We start from the raw sequence: 26599 nt of genomic DNA, 5'->3' as shown, positions 1-26599 counted from the left end.
CTTCATTACTCATGTTACACCCTACATGGATTTAAAGGCTGCCAAGAGATCCCGCCAAGCATGATGTCAAGGTCTAAAGTACACCAAACAAGCTTCCAGTGTCCTGACCAGCATCATCTTGGGCCTCCACCCACTGATTTTAAGGAGCTGCATTTAAGCCCAAAGCTCTGTACCCAATCCTAATGCGCATTAAAGGGCCTACAGAGGCTTTGCAGCACTGTGACCTTCTCCTGTAGCCATGAGGTCCTGCAGGGTTTGGGGATCAGCCTTGAACTACCAGTAAGTCTAATGGATGAAGATGAAAGCCTCTTAGAGTTCAATTCAGTGCCCAACACCCAAGCACATTAGAGAGCAGCAAGAGCAGGGGTGCAACAGCATGTCAGAAGCCAAAGGTGACAACAAGGCAGGGCAGGCAGAGGACTCACCACAAGCAGCACAACCCCACAGGACCCAAATAAGAGGAACAGAGAGGTTTAGTGGCACTGACCAGGCACAGTCACAGTCCAGATCCTCAGGGATGTCACACAGTGGGTCCAGAGCCAGGATGTCAAGAGCTACAAGTCCATCGCGCACCCACTGCAGCTTAGACAAGGACCAGATCAAATAGCCTCAGCTTAAATGCAGCTTCTGTGCCAAGGGGCGGAGGGTGCCTGGGTGGTGGCCCCACATGAGGCTGGTCAGGGTAATTAGCACTGTCAGGGCCCTGGCATACTAATGTGAGCAGGGTGGGACAGTCCTAGAAGCTGTGGTATCATGGAGTGACTCAGGAACACCATGGTGACAGGTTAAGAAATGAAACGTTCAATGAATCTCATCTAACCATAGAATCATGAATGGTTTGGGTCGGAAAGGACCTCAAGATAATCCAGTTCCAACCCCTTGCCACAGGCAGGGACACCTTCCACTGGACCATGTTGCTCAAGGCCCTGTCCAATCAACCTTTGTTGCTTAAAATCACCATATTAATAGTAGAAAATGGCTTTAACCTGCCAAAGAAGAGACTGGGATGAGCTCTTAGTCAGAAGCTCTTCCCTGTGAGGGTGCTGAGGCGCTGGCACAGGGTGCCCAGAGAAGCTGTGGCTGCCCCATCCCTGGCAGTGTTCAAGGCCAGGTTGGACACAGGGGCTTGGAGCAAGCTGCTCTAGTGGAAGGTGTCCCTGCCTGTGGCAGGGGTTGGACCTGGAGGAGCTGTAAGGTCCCTCTCAACCCAAACCATTCCAGGATTCTATGATCCTATCCTGTGTAACAGTCTCTTCTATCACACAGAAGAAGAGGCAGCCGAGACAAACCCCTTGTCTCCCATCTTCTCAAAACAAACATTCAGCAATTCCATAGGAATAGGGAGGAGGGAGGAGATAACCTGTAATGGACTGAGCTCTCCTTGTGCTCCTGTGATCCCCTTGTCCCCTCTGCCCTCTCTGTGTTCTGCATCTCCTTCTCTCCACCAGGGTCCCAAGCACTTTCCAAACTGATCTTTTGAGCCTTGGGCATAAGGTCACAAAACTCATATTTACCTGTTGAATTGCTCTCCCTTTTGTCAGAACATAACCATTTACTTTGGACTTTCTGGAGGACCTGTTTCAGGGAAATACCATTGTACAGATGTTACTCAGACCAACATGTAAATATTAATTCCTTACATAATGCTAAATTCTCACTGCACAGGTGAGCTTGTGCAGAGGCTCTGGGACACGAGGCTGACTGGTCCTTGCACAGCTACAGCACAGGGAGCAGAGCCAGCTCCTGCCCTAGGAACACACCTCCAGGAGGGGAATGCTCATGTCTTCCATTTATACCAATCCCCCATTCCTCAGAAATCCCATACCCATTCCACCTTTGGATAGAAATGTTTCTTTTCTCATCTTCTCACCACACTGACATGGCAAAGGGCTTCGTCACAACTCTTTTGGCTGATCAAAGTTAATTGTCTATAACACAATTCATTTGGGATTACTGCTGAGAGAACTATTATTTCTGTAAATAATGGATCATTCCCATGTTCCTAATCCACAAGGCACCTTGGGAATGCCCTGGATAAAGAATGAGTAGGGATTTCAGTATGTGGCTCACCATTTATAGATGTGACTGGCATCATTGTAGAAGCAGAATCATCATTTTGATTCTCTCTAGAAAATCTGTGGAATAACACTGGCTGCAATGGAGTTACTTGTTCCCAACTCAAATTTCCTTATATTAGGAAATGGAGACCTTCAACTGGCCAGGCTTATTCCCAGATTTTACATGTTGAGTCATGCAGCACCACACACTCCATCGGATCATGTTGGGGCTTTGCATTTTAGGACATGGATGAATAGTAACTGGGAATAACAAGAAGGGGATGGGAAGGGTACTGAGAGAGATACAATCAGTTACGTACACCTGGGGATTAATGACTGGTTCTAACAGTGACATCATCCCATGAGATAGTTATAATAACAACAACTTCCAAGGCTGGGAAAGCCCTTTAGGCAGGAAAGTTGTGTAGAAGTCCAATATCCTTGTGCTGAGGGCCCGTAGGTGTCAGCAGAAAACATGGAATTAATGGATATCTTACTTGAGCAGAGCAGACAAGGCAGATGACCACAATGCCAGTGCAGAAGCAGAGCAGCATCTTCCCTCTGATCCCCCCAGAGCTTTCCTCATCCTCATCATATTCCCACTCATCTGTTTTCTGACTAGTGCCAGAGACAAAAGGGTCCTTTTGCCAGTGGCCTCGTTACTGACCATGGAACATGGGGCTGTTTACTCTCCAAGGGGTGAACTGCAGTGTTTGGAGCAGCGCCTTGGCAACCCCATTGTCCAGGTGACACCGCAGGAAGCGCCGACATGTCTGACTGCTCATGGCCTGGGTGAGTGGGTTAAACACTGGCAGATGACACCGGGCTGGGTGGGAGTGTTGGTCTGTTGGAGGGCAGAGTGATCTGGACAGGCTGGATCCATGGGATGAGGGCAGTGGGATGAGGTTCAAAAGGCAAAGTGCTGGGTCCTGCACTTGGGCTGCATCAACCCCCTGCAATGCTCCGGGCTTGGGCAAGAGCAGCTAGAAACCGCTCATGGGAAAGGATCTTGATTGATGGAGCTGAACATGAGCAGCTTGTGCCCAGGCAGCCAGGAAGCCACCAGCATCCTGGCCTGTACCAGCACCAGTGCGGCAGCAGGGCCAGGGCAGTCACTGTGCCCCTGCACTGGGCACTGGTGAGGCTGCACCTTGAATCCTGTGTTCAGCTCTGGGCCCCTCACTTCAAGAGAGACATTGAGGTGCTGGAGTGGGGCCAGAGAAGGGCAGCGGAGCTGGTGCAGAGCCTGGAGCACAAGTGTGATGGGGAATGGCTGAGGGACCTGGGGGGTTCAGGCTGGAGAAGAGAAGGCTCAGGGGGGACCTGATGGCTCCCTCCAACTGCCTGAGAGGAGGATGGAGCCAGGAGGGGCTGGGCTCTGCTTCCAAGGGACAAGGGATGGGACAAGAGGAAACGGCCTCAAGCTGCACCAGGGCAGATTTAGATGGAGCTGAGGAACAATTCCTTCCCCAGAGGGTGCTCAGGCACTGGAACAGGCCGGAGGCAGACATGAACCATCACAGAATCCCAGACTGGTTTGTGTCGGAAGGCCCGCAACACCCGCCATAGCAGCCATCCCTGCCACCCACTGCCCTCCCCCTGCGCCACAACATGGCCGCCACAACCACTCCCCTCAGCCGCCGCTTCGCGCCAAAACACAGCTGCGCGCGCATCCGCCGGCGCAGGCTGTGGCGTCACGGCGTTGCGACGCTGCCGGCGTTCGGGGGCGGTCGCGTGAGGGAGGCGGGCGCTGCTCCTCTTCCCGTGTGGGGAGCGGAGGCCTTGCGCTTCCTGAGGGAATTCCGTGCCCTTCCTGAGGGAATTCCGTGCCCTTCCTGAGGGAATTCCGTGCCCGTTCAGCTCCGCCGGCGCTCAGAGCAGCGGCAGGTACTATGAGTGACCCCCCGCGTCGGGCTGCGAGGGGCGGCGGCCTGCAGGCGGGCGGTGTTCGGCGGTGAGGGTCGCTCTGTGTGCTATGGGGCTGTGGGCAAGAGGCCGCTTCCCTTGCAAAGCCGTGTGGATGAGGCCCTTAGTGACATGGGGGACTTGGGGTAAAGGTTGGACTTGGTGATCTTAAAGGTCTTTTCCATCGCGTTGGGTCTGTGGTTCTGTGAGTGATGCTCAGAACGGGGGGGTGGAGGGGAAGTAGGGCCGCTTTGGTGTGATGAGGTCAGGATGGGGGGCAGATGTGGGTTATGAGAGCCGCCCGTGTATGGCAGGGCGCTGCCTGTGTGTAACGGTGAGGTCGGGGGGGGGGAGCCCTCATGGTCCCTCTGTGTGTGGCAAGGGGAGCTATGGGGGTGCAGAGTGAGTGTCAGTGAGATCTGCATGAGATCTGGATGGAGGAGCCTGTGGGGTCTTGGACAAGGGTTCTGTGTGGCAGGGGCAAGCTGGGAGTTTGGGTTAGGGGGGAATGTGGGGACTTCCGTGTGTGGCACTTAGGGGTTGTCGAAGTGAGACCCCACTTGCAGCACTGTGTGCAGTTTTGGTGTCCTCAGCATCAGAAAGACACGGAACTGTTGGAGCAAGTCTGGAGGAAGCCACGAGTATGATTGGGGCTGGAGCACCTCCTGTATGGAGACAGGCTGAGAACATCGGGGCTGTTGAGCCTGGAGAAGAGAAGCTGTGTGGAGACCTCAGAGCAGCTTCCAGTGTCTGAAGGGGGCTACAAGGATGTTGGACAGGGACTCTTCATCAGGGACTGGAGTGACAGGACAAGGGGTGAGGGGTTCAAAGTGAAACAGGGGAAGTTCAGATTGGAGATAAGGCAGAAGTTCTTCCCTGTGAGGGTGCTGAGGCGCTGGCACAGGGTGCCCAGAGAAGCTGTGGCTGCCCCATCCCTGGCAGTGTTCAAGGCCAGGTTGGATGGCGTTTTGGGTGACATGGTTTAGTGCAAGGTGTCCCTGCAGGGGTGTTGGAACTGGATGATCTTAAGGTCCTTTCCAACCCAAACCATTCTATGATTCTGTGATTACTGTGTCTCAGAAGAGGGCAGGGGGTATGGGAGGATATATTTCAGTCTACAGGTGATGCCCTCTTAAGTGAGTAGAAAGGGACCAAATCTCCCTTTTATTTCAGTGCCCCAACAGTGCAACTTCTGCTTAAGCAGGAGGACATGGTTCAGGGAGAGAAGTTGGGAGTGTGAGGATGGCAGAGAGGATTCCTCCTTGGGGCTGTTACTTCCGTCAGCATGGGAAGGGAGGTTTTGGGGCTCAAAGTGTATGAAAAACCAGTCAGAAGGATTGCCAGCAATGTGTTCTTGTATAATTTTTCCAGTACCCCTGATGTTATTTCACCATTGAATCATTGTGCCAGGAAGAAGCAGATAATGTGATTTGGGGTTTGTGTATTTTTTTCCCTAAAAGAAAACTATTTATGTTCCCATCTAGTGAAGAACGATGTGACAAGTGTTGAAGTGAGCAGAAGGAAGGGACAGTAACATATTTTGATGATGGCACTGGAAGAAAAAGTCGCCAGGATTAGTTCTTTGACATAAGGTGTTACTGGGTATAAAAGCTACTACTTTTCAGATGCACTGAACCCACAGGAGGTGTTTGTACACTCTCAAAATCCTGTTGGCTACTTAAATGACTGGGAATGTTCAATAAAAATACTGCAGAATGGTGCTAGGCCTTTCTTTCCTGTGGCTTCCTTTGCCTGGAGAAGGCAAGAACTTTTCCTCTCGCTTCTGAAGGAGGTTCTTTTTCAAATATGAATCTCAGAATCACAGACTGCTTTGGGTTCTTCTGCTTAAGAGCTCATCTCAGTCTCCCCTCTGGTTCTTTTTCAAATATGAATCTCAGAATCACAGACTGCTTTGGGTTCCTCTGCTTAAGAGCTCATCTCAGCCTCCCTTCTGGCAGATTAAAGCCATTCGCCTTGGCCTGTCCCTACAGGCCCTTGTCCAAAGCCCCTCTCTAGCTTTCCTGTAGACCCTTTAGGCACTGTAGCCCCTTTAGGCACTGGAGCTGTCTCCCCTTAAGGAGCCTTTTCTTCTCCAGGCTGACCCAGCCTAGCTTTCTCAGCCTGGCTCCAGAGCAGAGCTGCTCCAGCCCTCGCAGCGTCTCCGTGGCCTCCTCTGGACTCACTGCAACAGCTCCAAGTTCCTTTTGTGCTGTTGTTGCCCCAAATGAGGTTGGAATCTTTCTCTGGCCTCTTATTTGCACCTCCCTGGAGAAGATGGGTGCTGTTCCTCAGTAATGAGGTGACAGAAATGTCATTGAAGAAATAACACCTATTTTTGCCGGTGAAAAGAATCTGCTTTCTTTGATAATACACTGTTACTTAGTGCCTAAAGGTAAACCCTGTTTATAGAGTTTTGGATAACTGCTTTTTCTTTCATCTTCTACTGACCAAGATTTACTCTATAAAAGTTGACAGATGTTGTCTCTGTGTTTGGTATTACAGATGATGACATCAGAACAGAGTCCAGAGACTTCCCTCATTGACAAGACCTTCCAGATAAGGAAGGAGGTTGAAGCCCGGAAAGTCATCTTGGCCTGGGGCCTCCTTAATGTGTCTGTTGCAGGCATGATATATACTGAAATGTAAGTTAGTTGTTACATCAGCTTCAAACAGGCAAAGCATCCTACTTTCTATACCCCTGAATATTTCCTGGGGGAGAATTATTGCAAAATAACTTCATTTTTATTCCTTTTAGGACTGGGAAACTCATAAGCTCCTACTACAACATCTCATACTGGCTACTGTGGTATATTGGTGAGTTGCTGCAGCATTTACAGGAGTTTTTAGGATTCTTTACTTTTTTCGCTTGCCAGTTTTTTGTTGTTTTTTTTTTTGGGGGGGGGGGGGGTGTCATTTTTCAATGAGATTTTTTTCTGTTTAAATTCAAACCAAACCTTTGGTTTACTTTCTGTCATCTTCCTTGAAACTGTTGGAATTTCATCCTCTTTAGTGACAGGTAAGGAGTTTTATTAGCTTTCCTAGATAATATTATGAAAGGGCATGAAGAACTTGTTTGGAGCATTGAATCTGAAATGTGTGGAGTAAGGCTTTGTAGAACACTCTGGGTTTTACTACCACATTGTACTGTGGGTGTAGATGCCATTTCACAGTACTTAAAAATTGTTTCAGAGGAGTAGACTCCACACTGACTGTAAGGAAAACGAGCTCCAATGGTTCTTGCATAAGAAGGGGAAGAAATCTTAGATAGTTGCCCAAACTGGTGCTCACTGGTAGCACTAATAATGACCTGGTTTTGATTCCTGATTTTGCAAATAATGCACCTTAATTGGTAAAACCATCTGTGTCTCTTCCAGAACTTGCCTTTGCATCTGTGTTCAGCCTGAATGCCTTGTTTGATTTCTGGTTGTACTTCAAATACACAGTGGCACCGACAACCGTGGTCATGAGTCCTGGCCAGAGGAGACTGCTGGGCTTGCAGAATGCAGGTGGGTGGGATAAGTATCTCTGGCAGTCTTTTTAGTTTTATTCCTATTTTTTTCTCCTGTTTTTCCCTTTATCTTACTCTAGTGCAGGATTCTTTAGTTAAGTGAGTTCTGAATTACCTCTCCGATACGAGTAAACCTGAATTACCTGCTGTGTATTAAAGTTCACAACATCAAGTGTAGTTTGTGTAATGTCAAGTGGTAATTTGATGAGTGCGTGTGGGGAGAACAGCGGGGAAACAAACACTCCTGGTGTAAAAGGACTGGGTAGTGAGATACTTCAATGTCGTGAGGTTGGGCAAGGAATATGTAGCCTATAAATATAATCATAGAATCAACCAGGTTGAAAAGACCTTTAAGATCATCAAGTCCTGATCTGAAAATGGCAGCCTAGAGTGCAGTCACTCTGAAAGCTTTTGAGGATCACAGCAGAGTTCCAACATACACCAGAACCTGACAAGGTAAATACACCAGCAGCAAAATGCTGGCACAGTAGCACTGCACTTCATGAGTCTGCCTCAAGAAAATGAGAGGCAGACAGGAGTAATGCTGTATCACCAAAGTTCAGGGATTTTATATAGAATCATAGAATGGTTTGGGTTAGGAAGGACCTTAAGGTTATCTAGTAGGTGATGCTTGAAGTAGCCAGGTAGAGTAAGTGAAAAGATGAGTTAGAGAAGCTACCCAGGGTCATGCAGGTGCCTGTAATATTTAACTGAAATCCAAAGCTGTAGGATTTGTACTGAGTCTTGTGCATGTCTCTCAGTCTCTTCCATCCATTGCTTGACCACTGAATTCTGTAGGGACCAGATTTTTCTCATGTCCTTTCTAGCAGCTTTATAAAAGAGCCGTAAGATAGCACCATGTATGTGTTTTGTTGTGTGTTTAAAGCCTGAGGAGAGTTTGGGGCTGCTCCATCCTCGGTGCTAATCCTATTTTTCCTTCTTGCAGCTGTACAAACAACTCCACCACGTGAGCTGGCAGCAAAGAAGGACCCATCTTCAACACCTTCTCCTCCAATCCAGGGTCAAAGTGTGCTGAGTTACAGCCCATCCCGCTCCCCTAGTGCCAGTCCAAAGTTTACTACTGGTTGTATCACAGGCTACAGTCCTCAGCTACAGGCTCTGTCAAGCACCAGCAGTTCTCACAGCAGTATGACCTATTCACCAAGTGGCAGCTACAGTAAGGTAACGACCAAGACACCTCCCAGGGGTACAGTTTGGTCTTTGTTTTGTGTGCTGGGCCGTTGAATGGGAGCAGCAGCACTTGGAGAGATGTCTGTTGGGAGACTTGTGCATTTGTGCATTTACTCCTGTTGCAAAGTAGATGTAAATGTGTTGTATTGGGATTTGCCCTTTCTCCCTAGTGACACTTCCTTTGGTTCAGAGCAACTCATTTGTTTCAGAACAAAGCAAAACTAAGAAACAAAAGTGTAAGTGCAAAGTAGAAGAAAGAAAATGATGTGTTTGGTTTTCTTCACCCAAGGTTTCTGGCTCCAGCCCCTTTCCTACTGGATCTATGTACAACACGAGTATTGGGACAATGGAAGGTGGTGGTCTGAGGTCTCGTTACCGCTCTTCACCTGTGTTCTATAGTTCTCCTACTGGCAAAGAAGACTACATGACAGACCTCAAGTCCCTGGATACCTTCCTTCGAGGTGAAGAAGAGAAGCAGCAGAGGGTTCAGCTAGGTAAAGAAAACTGATTCAGTCAGAACAGCTTGGCAATGAGAAGGTGACGGGTTTAATCACATTTAGCTTTTGTGGGTGGGGAAAGCTGCAAAGGATTCCTGTGTACTCACACTAGTAACCTGTGACTAGTAAGTTGGCAAGGCTTAGGATTCTCAGAAAGTTTTCCTCCAAAGTATTCCTTTGAATAGGATACATGCCTGTGTGGAAATGGGTGCTGATAGATTGTCTCTGTAGTGTTCATTGGCTGTAGAGGGCCATGATAAGATAACCTTGTCCTTGATGAGAGGGATATCCTGTGGAGAAGGTATTTCAGATAAAGGGAATTACCTGCAGGCAGTTTCTGTCCTGGATAGGGACAATCAAGATAAGGGTGATTATACAGACTGACTTCTGCCTCTATTCCTGGTAATTCCTGTTCCTGTCTGTTGTCAAAGCCTTAAAAGCCCAGTGTGCCTGTACTCTTGCTTCCAGAGTGACTTGTTAGTAATTCTACAGGACTGTTTAATGAATTCTTTCAGGAAGTTCAGATTCGAGCTCTCCTTCCAGCAGCCCGACTTTCTGGAACTACAGCCGTTCCATAGCAGACTATGCACAGATGCTCAGGAAGTTCCAGTATCAGCTGGCTTGCAGGTCCCAGGCTCCATCAGCACACAAGGACGAAGCTGATATGAGCTCAAAACAGGCTGCAGAAGAGGTAAATTGGGCAGCAAGGTGGACAAGAGGGAGAAATAGCCTTTAAAATCCACAGCTTTGTACAGAGGGTTGGACTTGACCTGCATCAGAAATGAGGGAGAGACGATTCTTCAAGCATTTAACCATCTTTGTACAGCTTGAAAGACTCTGTGTCGCTAAAAATGGACATTTCATATTATGAGTTGTAATCGTAGAATCATGGAATGGTTTGGGTTGGAAGGCACCTTAAAGCTCCATCCAACCTGGCCTTGAACACTGCCAGGGATGGGGCAGCCACAGCTTCTCCAGGCACCCCGTGGTACCGCCTCAGCACCCTCACAGAGAAGAACTTCTGCCTTATATCCAACCTCAACTTCCCCTGTTTAAGTTCAAACCCGTATACCCCTTGTATACCTCTTACATCAAGCCTAGAGTTCAGACCAGTTTTAACCTAGCAGAGCAGAGAGCTTAAAACTGAATTTGGGCTCACACAAGATGATTGTACCATGAATACAAGTGTTGTATGTGAAGCTGCTGCAGAAGTCACACAGAATGGTTTGGGTTAGAAGGGACCTTAAAGCTGTGATGTAGTTAATGTCAGAACTTGTCATAGACCCCCAAAATCTTGGTATTTGATTAAGTTCTCATATGTGCTTACTAAATCTTTCCATAGGTTTGGGCACGGGTGACAATGAACCGACAGCTCCTTGATCACATGGATTCCTGGACCGCCAAGTTCAGAAACGTAAGTGCCACCTTTGAGGAATGCCCAGTTTTTGAGAACAAGGTGAGTTTGTGAGAACTCCAGCAGAGTGGAAAAGCACCTCAGTGTACCATGGGTGCTGGAAGAATTGCAGTGTCTGAGTCTTGGGGTGGCACACAGAGGTAAGAACACAGGAAGAAGGGATTGCAGAGGTTCCTTTTCCACCTGATCTTGGTGGTTTGTATTCCAAAAACTACACAGTTGTAAATTTCATCTACCTTTGAATGACAAACAAAAGCATCTTGGCCATGACAAATTACATATGAGGACAGGCACATGACATATGAACAGATACGTCAGACATATAAGTGGCATATGAAGAGAGAGACTGAGAACATTGGGGCTGTTCAGCCTGGAGAAGAGAAGCTGTGTGGAGACCTCAGAGCAGCTCCTAGTGTCTGAAGGGGGCTACAAGGATGCTGGAGAGGGACTTTTCATCAGGGACTGGAGTGACAGGACAAGGGGTGATGCATACGGGAGGTGCTCCAGCGCCTGATCATCCCTGTGGCCTCCTCTGGACTTGCTCCCACAGCTCCATGTCCTCCTTGTGTTGAGGACATCAGAACTGTACACAGTGCTGCAAGTGGGGTCTTGCCAGAATAGAGGGGCAAATGGTGACAATTAGTAGGATGTAAAACCTGGGTTAGAGTTTTTAAACATTTTTATTGCTTCTGACATCCTGAATTTTGACCTTTTCTGTTCCTAGTGGATTAATGAGACTATTCTAGTGCCACTTGTCCAAGAGATTGACGCTGTGAGCACTCAGCTGAGAAGAATGGGGTGTCCAGAGCTGCAGATTGGAGGTAAGAGCTGGCAGTAGCTTTGGAGTTCCTGGAGGTGGATAATGGTGGTGTCAATGGGTGGGTGTTACCTACAGTCCCTTTGTTGAATATTGTTCCATTTCCACTCTGTACTGGTGGGGTCACCTTTTCGGGGCTATTTCATCTGGTGTCTCCTCAAGAGCTGTATCTGTTGCAACACCCATATTAAAACAGGTCAGTGCTGGTCTTGTCCCCACTCTTCTTCTGCTCTTCAAAGTGGATATTGGTTCCTTGTATCTTTTATGTTCTGTGATCTAAAAGAGACATCTGGTACTTCACTGTAACTGAAATGAGCATTTGGGGTAGTGTCACCTCTTAAATGCTTTGGGGACTTTAAATGGTGCACCAGAAAGGACCAGGTCCTCTTTGGAATGACACTGGAGGAACAGCTTTGGCTGACCAGCTCTTTCTCTCTTGTGTTGCAGAAGCCAGTATCAGCAGCCTGAAGCAGGCAGCACTTGTTAAAGCTCCTCTCATTCCAACCCTGAACACTATTGTGCAGTACCTGGATCTTACACCCAACCAGGAGTACTTGGTGGAAAGGATCAAAGGTAACGCGGTGCCACCACACTGACTTCAAACCACTTCTGTTACTGCAGTCAAGTGATGGTGGTGTCAGGCATTTCCTTAGTGGAGATGTTTGAAGAGTCACACAGGGATGAGAGCTACTCTTCAGCTGGAGAGATGCTTCTTCGCAACTTTATCTTTTAAAAGTGATATAATGATGCAGGACTTGGATGTAACCTTGGGAATGGTTTTAAAAGACCTATTTCTCAGTTTCCTCCTGCGTGCTCAAGGTGCAAAATGCTGGATTTGATCTCTTCATTCACTACAGATAAAAATCATCATTTAAATTTACCTCCCCATATCGTATATCAGTATCATAGAATCCTAGAATGCTTTGGATTGGAAAGGACCATAGAGCTCATCCAGTTCCATAGAGCTCATCCAGTTCCAACCCCCTGCCATTCCACTGGAGCAGCTTGCTCCAAGCCCCTGTGTCCAACCTGGCCTTGAACACTGCCAGGGCTGGGGCAGCCACAGCTTCTCTGGGCACCCTGTGCCAGCACCTCAGCACCCTCACAGGGAAGAATTTGTGCCTAAAATCAAAATCTGCCTTCTTTCAGTTTAAAGCCATTTCCCCTTGTCCTGTTCTTACAGGCCCTTGTAAAAAGTCCTTCTCCAGCTTTCTTCTCATCCCCCTTTAGGTACTGAAAGACTGTAATAATGTCTCCCTCAGCCTCCAGGCTGACCCAGCCCAGCTCTCTCAGCCTGGCTCCAGAGCAGAGCTGCTCCAGCCCTCGCAGCATCCCCATGGCCTCCTCTGGCCTTGCTCCAACAGCTCCACGTCCCTCTTGTGCTGCTGCCCCAGAGCTGGATCAGGGCTGCGGGGGGGGGTCCTCCCCAGAGCACAGCAGAGGGGCAGGATACCTTCCCTGAGCTGCTGCTCATGCTCTGGGGGTGCAGCCCAGCACACGATGGGGTTCTGGGCTCAAGCACACACTGCTGGGCCATGTCTTTGCAAGCATTTAATTAGTTGGATGTTTCTGATTTTGTACACTGGAAACATACATGAAGCCCCTGAAATTAGCACAAAATACCTCTCATACACTTTGAACCTCCATTAACTGAATCCTGTTGCTTTCAGAACTTTCCCAGGGAGGATGCATGAGTTCATTCCGATGGAACAGAGGAGGGGATTTCAGGGGCAGGAAGTGGGACACGGACCTGCCCACGGACTCCTCTGTGAGTATTCAAAGACATCTTGACCTGACAGCTCAGAGTGGGCTGCCTTTGAGCACGGGTTTGGAGGGAGTAACCAAGAACTGTTGAGGAACACAGTGAAATCCTGTTTGCATCACTTCCATAGATAATCCCATTGTGGGTGGTGAAATTCCCTGGGGAGTAATGCAAATGGGATTGGACATTGCATAGACCATAACAATGTAATTGTGTATCTTAGTCTTAGGCCAGGCTTTTACTTCAGCTCACCTGAAACATCTGTCAGATAACTATAGGGAGCAGCCAGAGACAAGGGATCTTGTTAGGGCAGCTCTTGCTGTATGTTTAAACCCAATAATTCTATTCAACTAAATAATTATAATAAATGATTTTCAGTTACCTGGGAGAATAAAACCCAGGAGATCAGAATGTCAGAGGTTCATGCCTCTCCTGAGAAAGGTGTAATGAGACACAGTCACTGGGAGCTGAAGTTGTACAAAATCAGTCTTGACATAGGATTTGATGTCCAGTTTGTGAAGGTGATTAAGTACGTGGTAGTGACTGGCCATGGAGCAACTTGTAGTGTCTTGCAGTGCAGCAGGGCACACAGCTCAGAGGTGTAAATACACATTTGGGAAGTTCTGACATTAACTTAAAACAGTTACTATTAGCAAAAAATAAACACAATTTCACATTTGTGTTAATCACACTGTAGAAAATAGCTGTGATTTCCAGGGTGCATCTCCCACATTTCTTGACTTTTGGCATTTAGCCTGGAAAAGCTCTTTTGTCTGTTAAAAAGATCCTGTTATAGTCACAGAATACCAGACTGGTTTGTGTTGGAAGGGACCTTAAAGCCCATCCAGTTCCAACCCCCTGCCACGGGCAGGGACACCTTCCACTAGTGCAGCTTGCTCCAAGCCTGTGTCCAACCTGGCCTTGAACACTGCCAGGGATGGGGCAGCCACAGCTTCTCTGGGCACCCTGTGCCAGCGCCTCAGCACCCTCACAGGGAAGAGCTTCTGCCTAAGAGCTCATCTCTGAGGGTGCAGCCCAGCACACAGGGGGGTTCTGGGCTCAAGCACACACTGAAGCCAGGTCATGGGGAGCTTCTCCTCACCCCACGGCCCCAAGTCCTCCTCCTCAGGCTGCTCCATCCAGTCTCCCCCAGCCTGTGTTTGTTCTTGGGATTGCCCCAACCCATGTGCAGGACCTTGCACTTGGCCTTGTTGAACTCCATGAGGTTCACACAGTCCCACCTGTCCAGGTCCCTCTGGATCCCATCCCTTTGAACACAGAAGTATCAGATCACAGAGAATTGGTGATGTTGCCCCCATAAAGTATTGAGAAGTCTCCATGAAGGTTTAGAACACAAAGATGCTGAAGTGTGGTTTTCTGAATACTTATTTTAGGACTTTATTTCACAATTATGGTATTCTTAATAAGCTAAGCATGGGAAGTAAGATCCCAAACTAAGGAAGCTCAAGTGGGATTTGGTTTTGTTTGCCCAGATCATTATGCATGTGTTCTGCACTTACCTCGACTCCAGGCTCCCGCCTCACCCCAAGTATCCCGACGGCAAAACCTTCACTTCCCAGCACTTCGTTCAGACACCAGATAAACCAGGTACCAGCATCCACATTGAGCCCTTGCCTCTTGGCTCACATCAGTGCCCTTGAAATCATAGAATCATGGAATGGTTTGGGGTGGAAGGGACCTTAAAAGCTACTCCAGCTCCAGTCCCCTGCCACAGGCAGGGACACCTTCCACTAGAGCAGGTTGCTCCAAGCCCTGTCCAGCCTGGCCTTGGACACTGCCAGGGATGGGGCAGCCACATACTGGGGAAAGTTTAGCTAAATGTAGATACTTCTTTTGTGCTACTCATTCAATTCTAAGCTAATTTGGCTATTTTAGCTAATTCAAGAAGGAGGAGCAGCTCATCTGCCTACTCCTGGCAGCGTTACGGTCATTCAAAGAGAGTGAAAAGAGAAAGGGAGAAGGGAAGGGAAGGGAAGGAGGGGAGACTGGCAAGGGAAACAGGGAAAGGAAGAGGGAGTGGGTGGGAGAGTCTGGGAGGAGAGGCATTGGGTGGAATAACTGGGAGGGCAGCTGGGAAGCTGTATGATGAGTGCCAGAGAGGAGAGTGGTGTGCAGGGGAGAGGTCTGGGGAGTGAGTGTGTGTTAAAATGAATTTCAACCCCAGAAAAGCTGTCTAAAACGTGTAACTAAAGCAAGACAAAGGGAATTTTAAGTTGCAAAAAGATCTGGAGCTGGGGAACCTTAGGAAAAATGGGAGTTGGGTGTAAGCCAGCACTTCCTCCTCACAGACACTTCAAATGAGAACGTCTTCTGCATCTACCAAAGCAGCATCAATCCACCTCACTATGAGCTCATCTATCAGGGCCAGACCCACAACCTGCCCAAGGTACGATGGTGTGAGTGGTCTCTTCCATCAGGAAACCATCCCTGAATCAGATTTGGAGTGGGATTTTCATGTCCCAGCCACATTTATGGACTGTTTACACATAGGCTGAGCAAGTGCTCATAAACAGGAGCTTGGTCTTTGACCACAATGCACTACTTTGGCTGTGCTAAATAATACCTTTAGTATCTACTTAAGATACATAACTATCTCAGTAGTAGCTTCCTTGTATCTCATTTACTGATAGTTTATGTTAAAATACCATGTTGTGTAGTTGCTGATGCCTGTTGTCACCCCAAAGACCAGCAAACCCTGTGTTGTTCGTAAGGATTCCAGGGCAGAGGAATCTTCCAGTCTGAAACCAGCAAAATTCTCCTGCGACTTTTAATGCTGGATATCTGTGTTCAGAAAAAGCTCTGGAATTTAAAGTATTTGGAGATGATTTTCCAGCCCAAATCCCAACATTTGGTCTATTTCTAGTGTTCACCTCATTGAAAAATGGGAAGTATTGAGGGGAAAAGCACAAGGAGCCATTTCATGACATCTACAGTTGCTTATTCCGCCTGAAATAGAGCTGTGATTGCTCATCAGTGACTCCATTCCTTAATTCTTCCCTCTTTCCATGGATTCAGGGCAGGAACAACATGTTCCACACCTTGCTGATGTTCCTTTATATCATAAAGACAAAAGAATCCGGGATGCTGGGGTAAGTACATGGTAGTATCCATCAGAGCATGGGGCACAAGTGGAGCCCTTCGTCCCTCACTCCTTGAACCAAAACTGCTCCAGTGGGATGATATTAATGGTGCTAAAACCACCTTCTCATTGGGAACACCAGCAGCTTTTCCATAACATTGGGTAAATCTTGGTTTTGCAGGCGAGTAAACCTGGGATTATCGGGAGTCAACGTCCTGTGGATCTTTGGAGAGTAACCCTTCTGGTGGGACTCTGCATCCGAGGAATGATGCTCCTCTGGTGAACTGAATCACTACCTTGTCGATTTAATCATAGACTTAGTAAGATGGGCTGATTTAAGCTCAGCTTTGTGGGCAGAGAGGGGAAGATGTGTAATTCCTACCTTATTTTTTTAAGTTTTTATATTCTTTTATTATTTAACACATTTTTGCTGTTGAAACACTCATACTTCCCAGTGCCAGGTGGGGTTTCCCTCTCCAGCTCTTCACTGAAGGAATCATGGTTCAAACTCCTGGTCTGCTGTTCCTGTTTCACATACCCCGTGGTGTCATCACCTGAGCCTGGGACTGAACCACAACTGGACTAAACCACAACCACCTTTGAACTACAGCCTTACAAGAGGCTGTGTGCAGCCAGGAGTGAACCCTCGCCTGGAAACAGGAATGATTTAACAACTTTGGGATCCAGGAAATTCCAGATGGGGATAAGAAGAGCCGAATCTAAAAGTTAAGACTCATTTTGGTTCCATTTAGTGCATGTGAGAAGAAAAATGTTACTGGTTTTAAGCCTGGCTCTTGCTGTAAGCAGGCTTTCTGCCCCCAGGAGATGGAAAAAGGAAAGACAAAAGTCTTTGATTTGTTGGTGTCAGTAAAAAAGAGTTTGTAAAGTTAGTTTTAGTTTTAATTTTTAAATTATTTGCAACTTTAATTTGAAATCTGGGGTTGCTTTTTTATTTTGTGCCTTTTCTTTGGCTTTTCCTCTTCATTTTGAGCTTTGTTTTCTTGGCATTCACCTCTGGCTGTCTCCTGAGCGCTGACACACCATCCACCTCCCCAGCATTACCCTGCCTTTGATTTTAGCTGCTTGTTACTCCTCCCATCAGCAGTTTCTCCTCCAAACCCCTTATTCCAGGATCCTTAGGGGCTGCCACGTGGCCTCAGCACCTCGGAGGGAGACTGGGCTGCATAAACCCACAGACTCCTCCAAGTCCTGGCTTTTGGGGGCATACCTTTGGGGAGAGACCACTTGGATTTGCTTTGGAAGAGGAGTCCCTCAATATCTGCCAAAAAACTGCTTATTGTGAAGGGGCAGGGAGGGAGGATCTGCTCCAAGTTCTGAGCCTGGAGTGTTTTAACGGTGTAAAACCAGTGTTAGAAGCTGTTTGCTTTTAAAGGGGTATAAAAGCTGAAGATCCTTGAAGATCATTCCCCTCATCATAAACTGCCCCAAACCCCACTCACAGGTGGGAGGACACTGGTTTCTCACCAGGGCCACCACCACCCCCTGAGCAGGGGGTTTTGTGCCCTGTTCCCACAGATGGGAAGGAAAAGAGGAATTGGGGCTGTGCTTGGGACAGAGATAAAGCCCCTTTTGGGGGGAAGTTGTGTGTGAACTGACTGCTGTGGGCGAGTGGGGCTGGTACCAAACTGGCTCCTTTGGTTCCTGTATGAATGAGTTTGGTTTATCCAGCACTTGGGTGCGGTTTTGCTGTGGTTCAGTATCGGAGGTAACTGACGCGGGACGTTCATAAACCAGGTTTAGTTGGGCCCTATCCCAAATCTCACCGCAGGAGGTCGCCTTTCACCCCTCAGTCTCCAGGCTAAAGGCTTCTTACATGCAGAAACTACTTTCTTTGACCCATAATTGGGTGTTTCTCTAGAAGATCTCAGCCCCCAGGGCACCCTCAGGCCCTGTGCACCTCAGTACACCATGAATCCCAGTCCTTGTGCATCCTGGAGTCTTCTGTCCCCTGGTGCACCCCAGATTCCTGTGTACCTCAGTCCCTGTTCACATTGGTAACACCACAGGCGCTGGTCCCTGTGCACCCAGTTTCCTGCATAGCCCAGCTGTGTGCATGCCAATACACCACAGAGCCTGCCCCCCACGTATCCCCATGCTTGCATACCCCATACACCACATGCTCTCGTCCCCATGCACCTCAATATACTGCGCACTGGTTCCTGCATAGTGCCCCAGTCCTTGTGCACCCTGATGCACCATGTATCTGGTCCTTGTGCACCTGAATTCACTGCGCACCCCAGTCCCTGGTCATGTTGATACACCATGGACCCTGGTCTCTATGCACCCCCATCCTTGTGCACCCGTACACCACACATCCTGCTCCCCATGCATTCCAGCTCCTGCATGCCTCAGCCCTGTGCACCCCAATACACCATGCTCCCTAGTCCTGCATCCTCATCTTTGTGTACCCCAATACACCATGCACCCTAGTCCTGAATCCGCATTGTTGTGTACCCCTGTACACACCACGCACTGATCACTGTGCACCCCTATCCTTGTGTACCCCAATACACCATGCACCCCTATGCACTGTGCCCCCTGGTTCCTGCATGTCCCAGCCTTGTGCACCCTAATACACTGCACACCCTGCTCCCTGTGCGCCCTGAGCCCCCTGCACCTTGCTCCCAGTGTAGAGCCTTAGATCCCTGGTGCACCCCAGGTTCCTGTATGCCCCAGTCCTTGTGCACCTGCTCCCTGTTCATCCCAGTCTCTGTTCGCACTGGTACATCATGGACCCTGGTCCCTGCACACCCCCATCCCTGTGCACCCAGTTAATGCATACCCCAGCCCTGTGCATCTCAATACACCACACACCCCAGGCTCCTGGAGCAGCATCCTGTGTGTCCTGCTGCGCTGTGAGCCCCGGATCCTTGTGCACCGCGTTCCCTGCACACCCCAGTTCGCTGAGCACCCCAATCCCTGCTCACGCAGATACACTGCACCCTGGTCCCTGCGCACTCCGTTTCCTGCAGAGTACAGCTCCATACACCCCGGTTCCTGTGCACCCCAAAACAGCGCTCACCCCAGTCCGCGTGCACCCAAACACACCGCACACCCCGGGTCCTACACGCTCCAGCCCCGTGCAGCGCGATACACGACGCACCCCGGTTCCCGTACATCCCCATCCCCGTGCCCCCGGACGCTTTGCGTGTCCCAGTCCCTGTGCACCCCCATTCACCGCACCCCGCGGTCCCTGCGCACCCCCGTGCACCCCGCTTCCCTCGCACTCACCTCGCTGTCTCCGCATCGCAGCTCCCGGCAGGCGAGGCTCCGGTCGGGCCGGGCCGGGGCCCCTCCCGGTGTGAACGGGGCGGCTCCCGGGGGCGCGCCCCGCGCATGCCCGGCACCGCCCGTTAAATCCCGGCTGGCCCCCGGTGGGGGGAACCGGCCCCTGCGACCCCGGCACCGCCGCTGCCCCGCCATGGCCAGCGAGACCGAGCCCGGCCGCCGCCGCCGCTGCTGCTGTGCGCTGGACGCGTCCGGTGAGCGCTTGGGGGGGGCCGGGTCCTTCCCGCCCCGTCCTGGGCACCGGCGGGGTCCCCCTTTCCTCAGCATCGCTCCGGGCACTGGGGGGTATCCCCGTTCTCGGCACCGCTGGGGTCCCTTTCCCAATCCCCGAGCTCCGCTCTAGGGTCCTCCTTCCCTTCCCGTCCCGTCCCGGGCACTGGCGGGGTCCCTCCATCCCCAGCGTTGCTCTGGTCCTGGGGGCTCTTCCTGTTCTCAGCACTGGTGGGGTCTCCCCCAGCTCCTTAGCATCGCACTGGGGTCCCCCCACCCCATCCTGGGTACCAGTAGGGTCCCCCAACTCCTGAGCATTGCTCTGGGGACTCTCCCTAGTCTGGACACTAGTGGGGTCCCCCATCCTGAGTATGGCTCCAGGAACCGGGGTCCCCCCTCCCCATCCTTGGCACCAATGGGTTTCCCCTTCCCACCCATCCCCTGGGAGCTCCATGTATCCCCCTTGTGTGTTCTGGGGGCCAGGGGGATATCCCCTCACAACATCACCCTGTGACCCAGGGTGCTGAGCCCAGGCCCCTGTGTGACCCTGTTCCACCCCCCCACAGATGGCCCTAAGGCCACCGAGCCCCGGGGTGACAGCGACGGCCCCCGCCGGGGCTCGCTCTGCGACCGGCACTGCTCCACCATCAACAACGTGCAGGGAGACGTGAGCGACCTGGGCTGCCACCTGCACCGGCCCCGCATCCCCACAGGTAGGATGGGAATGGGTCAGGAATGGGGGGGGGGGGTCACCCATTGTCACCCGTTGTCACCCATTGTTGCCGTAGCTGTGTCCCCCCTGTCCTGCTGCCACCAGCACTCAGAGGAGGTCTGTGAGAGCTGCATGGTCAAAACCACCCTCACGGCTGAGAATGCTGTGGAGGCCAACAAGCTCTCCAACAACTACAAGGTGGGTGCCTGCGGCACGGGATGGGGCACCTATGGGTGCTCCTGGGTGGCTGTGTTGGGTCCAATGGGTTTTCTTTTCCCCCTTTCACCCCCTATAATGTCCCTCTACAGTTTGGCTTCAAGAAGTGGAAGAGCCACGTGACAGCACGGCCATGGGAGGACCGCTCCGAGATAGTCAAGGAGCTCTACTCCGACCTCAACGTTATCCGGGGCTCTGGAGGTGGGTGCCCATGGGGTGGTGGTGGTGGCAGCGTGGGTTTGGGTTGGTGTAGAGGAGAATGGACCTATCTTGTGCCTCCCCTTCAACAGGGTCCATGGTGACGTGTGGGAACATCCTCTACCTGCTGCTCTTTGGCTGGTGGCTCTGGCTCTTCTATGGCATCGTGGCTGCTGTGATGTTCATCACCGTTGTGGGGGCTCCTTATGGTGAGCCCCAGATTGGGACCCCCATGGGAAGGGCTGGGTGAGCTGTGGGCCTTCTGGGTCCCTTCTCTATGAAGTGGCCCTGGAGCTGATGGTGTCCCCACCAGAGCTGATTCTCGTGTCCCCACAGGGCAGCTCTGCTGGGACCTGGCTGGGTATTTCCTCTGGCCCTTTGGCAAAGTGATCCAGAAAGTGGAGGTAACGGCACATCCCAACTGGAATCCCATGGCGGGGGGGGGAGGGGGGGTGGTTGGGGTATCCTTTTATGCATCCTGACATCCCCATCTTCCCCCAGGCCCCCAAGTCCCACCGGGCGTATGAAGCTGGCGCAGAGGAGAGCTCACCCCTGCTCGGTGGCCCCGTGCCCCACCGCTGGCACCCATGGTGCTGGGGGGACACTGGATACTGGGTGAGCCCTGTACTGGATGTGCTGATACCCCCTTCCTTAGCATGGGCACCCCCCTCATGGTGTGGATAGCACCCACGGGTGCTCCCCTGGGGTAGATGTTTGGGGTGGAACCCCCAAACTAAAGCTGTGTCGTTCCCCCCCCATCTGCAGCAGCGCGCAGGCACCGCAGCGTGGCTGTGCCTGGGTTACCCGGTGCTGGTGGTGGCCCATGGGCTGGTGAGCGTCGCCGCGTGGCTCCTCGTGTTCCTCATCCCCGTGGCCAAGCTGAGTGCCCGCACCGCTGCCTGCGTCCTGCTGCTGCCCCCGGAGCGGGTGCTTGTCCGGCGCCTCCGCATGGTGGGTGCCTCGGGGCAGGGGTGAGGGTCCCGCATCCCTGCTCCAGGTGGGGTTTGGGACGGGGGGATCAGATCAGTGTCACCCACTTCTGCCTCTGCAGACGGAGGCCCCGCTGGAAGGGGAGGTGATTCTGTGCTGCTACAGCGCGGTCAACCCCTACTACTACAAATATGCAGTGGATGGCATCAATGTGTTTGCTGTCAGTATCCTTCCATAGAATGGGTTGGAAGGGACCTTAAAGCTCCTCCAGTTCCAACCCCCTGCCACGGGCAGGGATACCTTCCACTAGAGCAGCTTGCTCCAAGCCCCTGTGTCCAACCTGGCCTTGAACACTGCCAGGGATGGGGCAGCCACAGCTTCTCTGGGCACCCTGTGCCAGCGCCTCAGCACCCTCACAGGGAAGAGCTTCTACCTTATCTCTCCTGTTTCAGTTTGAACCCCTCACCCCTTGTCCTATCACTCCAGTGCCTGATGAAGAGTCCCTCTCCAGCATCCTTGGAGCCCCCTTCAGACACTGAAAGCCACTCTGAGGTCTCCACACAGCTTCTCTTCTCCAGGCTCAACAGCCCCGATGTTCTCAGCCTGTCTCCATACAGGAGGTGCTTCAGCCCCTGAGCATCCTTGTGGCCTCCTCCAGACTTTCTCCAGCAGCTCCATGTCCTTCTTACATTGAGGACACCAGAATTGCACACAGTGCTGCAAGTGGGGTCTCACGAGGGCAGAGGAGAGGGGCAGGATTCCCCCCTTTTGGTGCAGGGAAGGGTGTTGCAGGGGGCAGGGAGAGGATGACCCCAAAGCCCACTTCATTCTCCTTGACCAGCCATCCCAGACCTGCTGCCACTGGTGCTGGTCACACTGGTGCTGGGTTACGTGGACAGTCACAACCGCCTGACCAGCTCCTCCGTCAAGTTCACATTGGCCTTGCTCTCCATCATGCCTCTCTCCTACTACATTGGGATGGCCATCGCCAGGTGAGTGGTGATGGGGGGAACCTTTGGTGACGGGAGACACTTGTTGGCCCCACTGACACCATCTTTCTCCTCCTCCTCCAGCATCTCGGCCCAGAGCACCTTCGCGGTGGGAGCGGTGGTGAATGCCACGTTCGGCTCCATCACGGAGCTCACCTTCTACATCACTGCCCTCATCAAGGGCTCTCGCGAGGGCAACCGCTGCTACACCGAGATCGTCAAGTCCGCGCTGACGGGGACGCTGGTCGGCTGCGTCCTCTTCGTCCCGGTGAGACGGGGTGTGTGTGGGGGGGCACAACAGCCCCTGGTCCCTGCAGGGAACTCCCTGCAGAGCACTGATGGGGTCTGGCACTGATGAGGGCTTTTCCACCCCGAAGGGCCTGTGCATGGTGATCGGGGGCATCCGGCACCAGGAGCAGCGGTTCAACAGCCGCTCAGCGGGTGTCAGCTCAGCCCTGCTCTTCCTCTCTGTGGGAGGTGAGTTGGGGATGGGATGTCCCCAGGTCTGGGGAGGCCCCACCACTGCAGGTGCTCACCCCGTGTCCCTCCATCCCCACAGGTGTCTTTGCCCCGACGCTCTTCTCCAAGGTCTATGGGAAGCTGGTCTGTGGGGAGTGCCACAACGTCACCCAGAACCCACTGGGGCACTACCTGTGCCACAACTGCCACTTTGACCTGGTGAGTGGGGACACGGGCCCCCAAACACAATGGGTTGAGGTTGGGGATGCTCTGAGCCCATCCAGCTCCTGCTACCATGCTGGGCAGTGGCACCGGGGCTGTCCCTTGTCCCCTGCATCCCCAGTGACAGGCACTTTGTCTTTGCAGATGGATAACAACGGCACCCTCTACTACAGCCACGTCCAGTGAGTGCCCATTGGGATATGATTGTCCCCACATTAGGGTGGCACCTCCTGGGTTTGGCTGTGGTCCTGCACCCATCCCAGGTCCCCTCTTTGCCCCCAGTGAAGGGCTCTGATCCAGCATCCCACCTGCTCCGTCCCAAGGGAAGCCCTTTGGGGTCTCCATGCCGGACACTGGTGGCACTAAGTGTGTGTCGCCCGTGTCCCACAGACCCCTGGTGTACACCGTGTCCCTACTGCTCCCCGCTGCCTACCTCATCGGCCTCTTCTTCACCCTGAAAACTCACTCTCACATCTACGACATCCACATCAGCGACTGTCACAGTGAGTGTCCCCAAGCTGGAGATGCCCTGGCTGCAGGGGCTGACTTTTGTCACTGTCCTGGTGTGTCCCACCATGTTCCTGCTCTGTTCCCAGTGCCTGGCCACCACCACAGCGCTGTGGTGCACTGGTCCCGCTGGCGGGCCCTGGTCATCCTCCTGGTCTCCACCCTCTGCATGTCGGCCTGTGCTGACCTGGCCACAGAGCACATCAGCCCCATCCTCACCAACTCCACCATCTCGCAGGTGAGGATGGGGATGGGGATGCGGCAGGGTTGGGTGGTTCTGAGGACTAGGATGTGCTGGAATCCTGTCCTGGGTGCAGTTTGAGCCCCAAAAGCAGGGAGGGAAACGGTGCTGAGATGCTCCATGCACTAAGGAGCTTGGTCGTGCAGGGTTGGGATGTGGTCAGGATGAGTGCTGAGGGTGGACTGAGATGAGCTCTTAGGCAGAAGCTCTTCCCTGTGAGGGTGCTGAGGCGCTGGCACAGGGTGCCCAGAGAAGCTGTGGCTGCCCCATCCCTGGCAGTGTTCAAGGCCAGGTTGGACACAGGGGCTTGGAGCAAGCTGCTCTAGTGGAAGGTGTCCCTGCCTGTGGCAGGGGTTGGAACTGGATGAGCTTTAAGGCCCCTTCAACCCAAACCATCCCATGACTGTTGCCTCTCCCCTGCAGTACTTCATCGGTGTCACGGTGCTGGCAATGGTGCCTGAGCTGCCAGAGATTGTCAATGGCATCCAGTTTGCTCTGCAGAACAACCTGAGCCTGAGGTGAGGGGGCTCAAAGGATGGGGTTTGGGATGTCCTCTGGTCCCATAGCTGTGCCCTGGTGCCAGTGATGGGCTCCCCAGCTTCATGACACTGGTGGGTCAGATCCTGCCAACTTCCCTAAAAAAGACTGAAAATCACCCCCAAAATGGGGCCAGAACCAGGTTGGACTGCGTGGTTTGGTTCCTTAAGTTAGGTGTTTCTTACCCTGAGCAACCCAAGGACTGCTGAGGAGCTGGCACTTGGCAGCTCCTAATTCCTCTGTCCTCTCCAGCATTGAGATTGGGAACTGCATTGCTGTCCAGGTCTGCATGCTCCAGATCCCCATCCTGGTGCTCTTCACCATCTTCTATGTGAGTAGCCCCTGGGTGAGCTCCTGCAGCGGGCTTGGGCACACACAGGTCTCCATGAGACGTGACAAGGGTGCAGCCACCGTCCTCACTGCAGGGAGCAGTGGGGTCAGATGCCTCCTACCTTGGCTGATGCTGTTCCCAGCCCTAGGGACATGTGGCACAGGGGGGCTAAGGGGTGACATTCAAGCCCCAGCCACAGTCAGTGCAGGGCTGTCCTGGTAGACCATAAACCCCAAATCTCTGCTTTGCAGCCCACCAACTTCACACTTGTCTTCAGCGACCTCCATGTCTATGCCAGCATGTTCAGCGTGGTGCTCATGAACTACATCTTCATGGATGGCAAATGCGACTACTTCCAAGGTGATCACTCGCCCATGAGGTTGCTGTGGGACTTGGTGTGACCATGTTCCTTGTGCTGGATATGGCCCTAGGGTCACCTTGTTACTGCAGCTCTTGGCCTGTGGTGGCTTGAGCAATTCTGAGGTCTTGGTTGACCATGTTGGAGGTGCTGGGTCAGGGATGGAGCTGCCACCCTGCAGTAGCTCCGAGGGGGATCACTCCCTTTCCATCCTTAAAAGAGAGTTTAAACCCCTTTTAATTGAGGCTTTAAAGTGGTCCATGGAAGTCCTCTACGGTGGGGCTAATCCAGACCTCACCAGAAGGTTTTGAAAGCAGCCTCCCTCCTTGCTCCAGGTTGTAACTGCTTCACCCTTCTCCGTCTCCCCTAGGCACAGTGCTGGTGATGGTTTACTTCATCCTCCTGGCTGTGTATTTCTTCGCCCCATCGCCCAGTGGTTGCTGAGGTTTGGACTCTGCTCTCTCCCACCCTCTCATTGGGTTCAGCGCCTCTCAAGGTGTGATCCAGTGTCTCAGGGACTCGGCTGGGCTGGCTCCAGGCTGGAAGCATCATCTGCTGAAGCTCCTGCTGCTGTTTGGCTCCCTCCCTGCTGTGGGTGTCAATGGGGCTTCAATGATGGGAAGAGTGGTGGCAATGGAAGCACTCCTGATCCAAGAAGCAACTGTGATGTCGGAGCACTTCACAGGGGTATTTCCAGCCCACACTGGTGTGGTTGGAAGGAAAATGCTCCTTAGTGGAGGGTCTTGAAGGGGGTTTATGTGATCTCAAGGACAGATCCCTCCCTTAGGATGTGTTGCACTGGGAGAAGGTGACTGAGAAGAGCCTCTTGCCCTTCCATGCAGTTGGTGATCTGAGGCCTGGAAGGGACTTGGGTCTGAGGCCCACACGGGGCTTTTGGTGGCACTAGAAATGCACCAAAAAGTGGTTTTTCAGCTCTTTTGTCACTAAAGCAGTTTTGTATAAATCAGGAACAAGTTTGTTTCTTCTTATGTGAGCCCTTGGTCACTTGTCCAGGTCCCTACAACCCAGGTTAGGAATGGTCTTGGGTTGGTGGCCACTTGGTGCACCAATGATGTAGTGGGCACTGGGCAGCAATGACGGCTCAGTTGGAGCCAGCATCTCTGGGAGC

At 51.9% G+C, this 26599-nt stretch overlaps 3 protein-coding genes across 4 annotated transcripts in view; 2 read left to right on the top strand and 1 right to left on the bottom strand.

The window, feature by feature from the left end:
- The window catches only part of LOC134171960 (carboxypeptidase A1-like), a 35250-nt gene extending 20141 nt beyond the window's left edge, over positions 1-15109 (bottom strand). Inside the window, exon 1 of the mRNA XM_062634634.1 lies at positions 14897-15109. The gene's annotated coding sequence lies outside the window, so the exon portion shown is untranslated. The remainder of the gene's footprint in view (positions 1-14896) is intronic.
- Positions 3902-17137, top strand: TMEM209 (transmembrane protein 209). The gene is made up of 15 exons (XM_062634630.1): positions 3902-3944; positions 6465-6604; positions 6718-6776; positions 7337-7468; positions 8417-8652; positions 8951-9155; positions 9674-9849; positions 10501-10572; positions 11297-11393; positions 11837-11962; positions 13060-13157; positions 14645-14759; positions 15461-15558; positions 16188-16261; positions 16433-17137. Exons 2-15 carry the CDS (start codon positions 6465-6467, stop codon positions 16485-16487), a joined length of 1683 nt encoding a protein of 560 aa, XP_062490614.1. The 5' UTR covers positions 3902-3944; the 3' UTR covers positions 16488-17137.
- Positions 17138-19676: 2539 nt separating this feature from the next.
- On the top strand, positions 19677-26464 carry LOC134171957 (uncharacterized). 2 transcript variants are annotated; one of them, XM_062634629.1, is made up of 20 exons: positions 19677-19754; positions 20337-20483; positions 20559-20680; positions 20791-20899; positions 20989-21105; positions 21233-21300; positions 21398-21511; positions 21662-21847; positions 21948-22050; positions 22677-22818; positions 22900-23083; positions 23193-23292; positions 23375-23493; positions 23641-23678; positions 23887-23999; positions 24093-24241; positions 24668-24762; positions 25034-25112; positions 25364-25472; positions 25841-26464. In XM_062634629.1, the coding sequence occupies exons 1-20, from the start codon at positions 19694-19696 to the stop codon at positions 25912-25914; spliced, it is 2229 nt and encodes a 742-aa protein (XP_062490613.1). In that variant the 5' UTR covers positions 19677-19693; the 3' UTR covers positions 25915-26464. The 2 variants fall into 2 exon arrangements, with proteins under 2 accessions (XP_062490613.1, XP_062490612.1); XM_062634628.1 differs by having other exon boundaries at positions 19688-19754; positions 21665-21847.
- Positions 26465-26599: the final 135 nt, after the last annotated feature.

The sequence above is a fragment of the Pezoporus occidentalis genome, unplaced genomic scaffold (assembly GCF_034315485.1).
Source record: "Pezoporus occidentalis ecotype Australia unplaced genomic scaffold, CSIRO_AGI_Poc_V1 ctg431, whole genome shotgun sequence".
Classification (NCBI taxonomy): Eukaryota; Metazoa; Chordata; class Aves; order Psittaciformes; family Psittacidae; genus Pezoporus; species Pezoporus occidentalis.
The sequence above is the reverse complement of the archived record's forward strand: the minus strand, read 5'-3'. Positions and strand labels throughout refer to the sequence as shown.

Excerpts from the sequence above, each read along its gene's own strand:
- LOC134171957 (XM_062634629.1), top strand. The coding sequence starts at position 19,694 with ATGGCCAGCGAGACCGAGCCCGGCCGCCGCCGCCGCTGCTGCTGTGCG. Across the intron at positions 24,000-24,092 it reads CCACATCAGCGACTGTCACA|TGCCTGGCCACCACCACAGC; the intron begins GTGAGTGTCCCC and ends CTCTGTTCCCAG. Across the intron at positions 25,113-25,363 it reads TGCTCTTCACCATCTTCTAT|CCCACCAACTTCACACTTGT; the intron begins GTGAGTAGCCCC and ends TCTGCTTTGCAG.
- TMEM209 (XM_062634630.1), top strand. The coding sequence starts at position 6,465 with ATGATGACATCAGAACAGAGTCCAGAGACTTCCCTCATTGACAAGACC. Across the intron at positions 6,605-6,717 it reads GGCATGATATATACTGAAAT|GACTGGGAAACTCATAAGCT; the intron begins GTAAGTTAGTTG and ends TATTCCTTTTAG. Across the intron at positions 9,156-9,673 it reads GCAGCAGAGGGTTCAGCTAG|GAAGTTCAGATTCGAGCTCT; the intron begins GTAAAGAAAACT and ends GAATTCTTTCAG.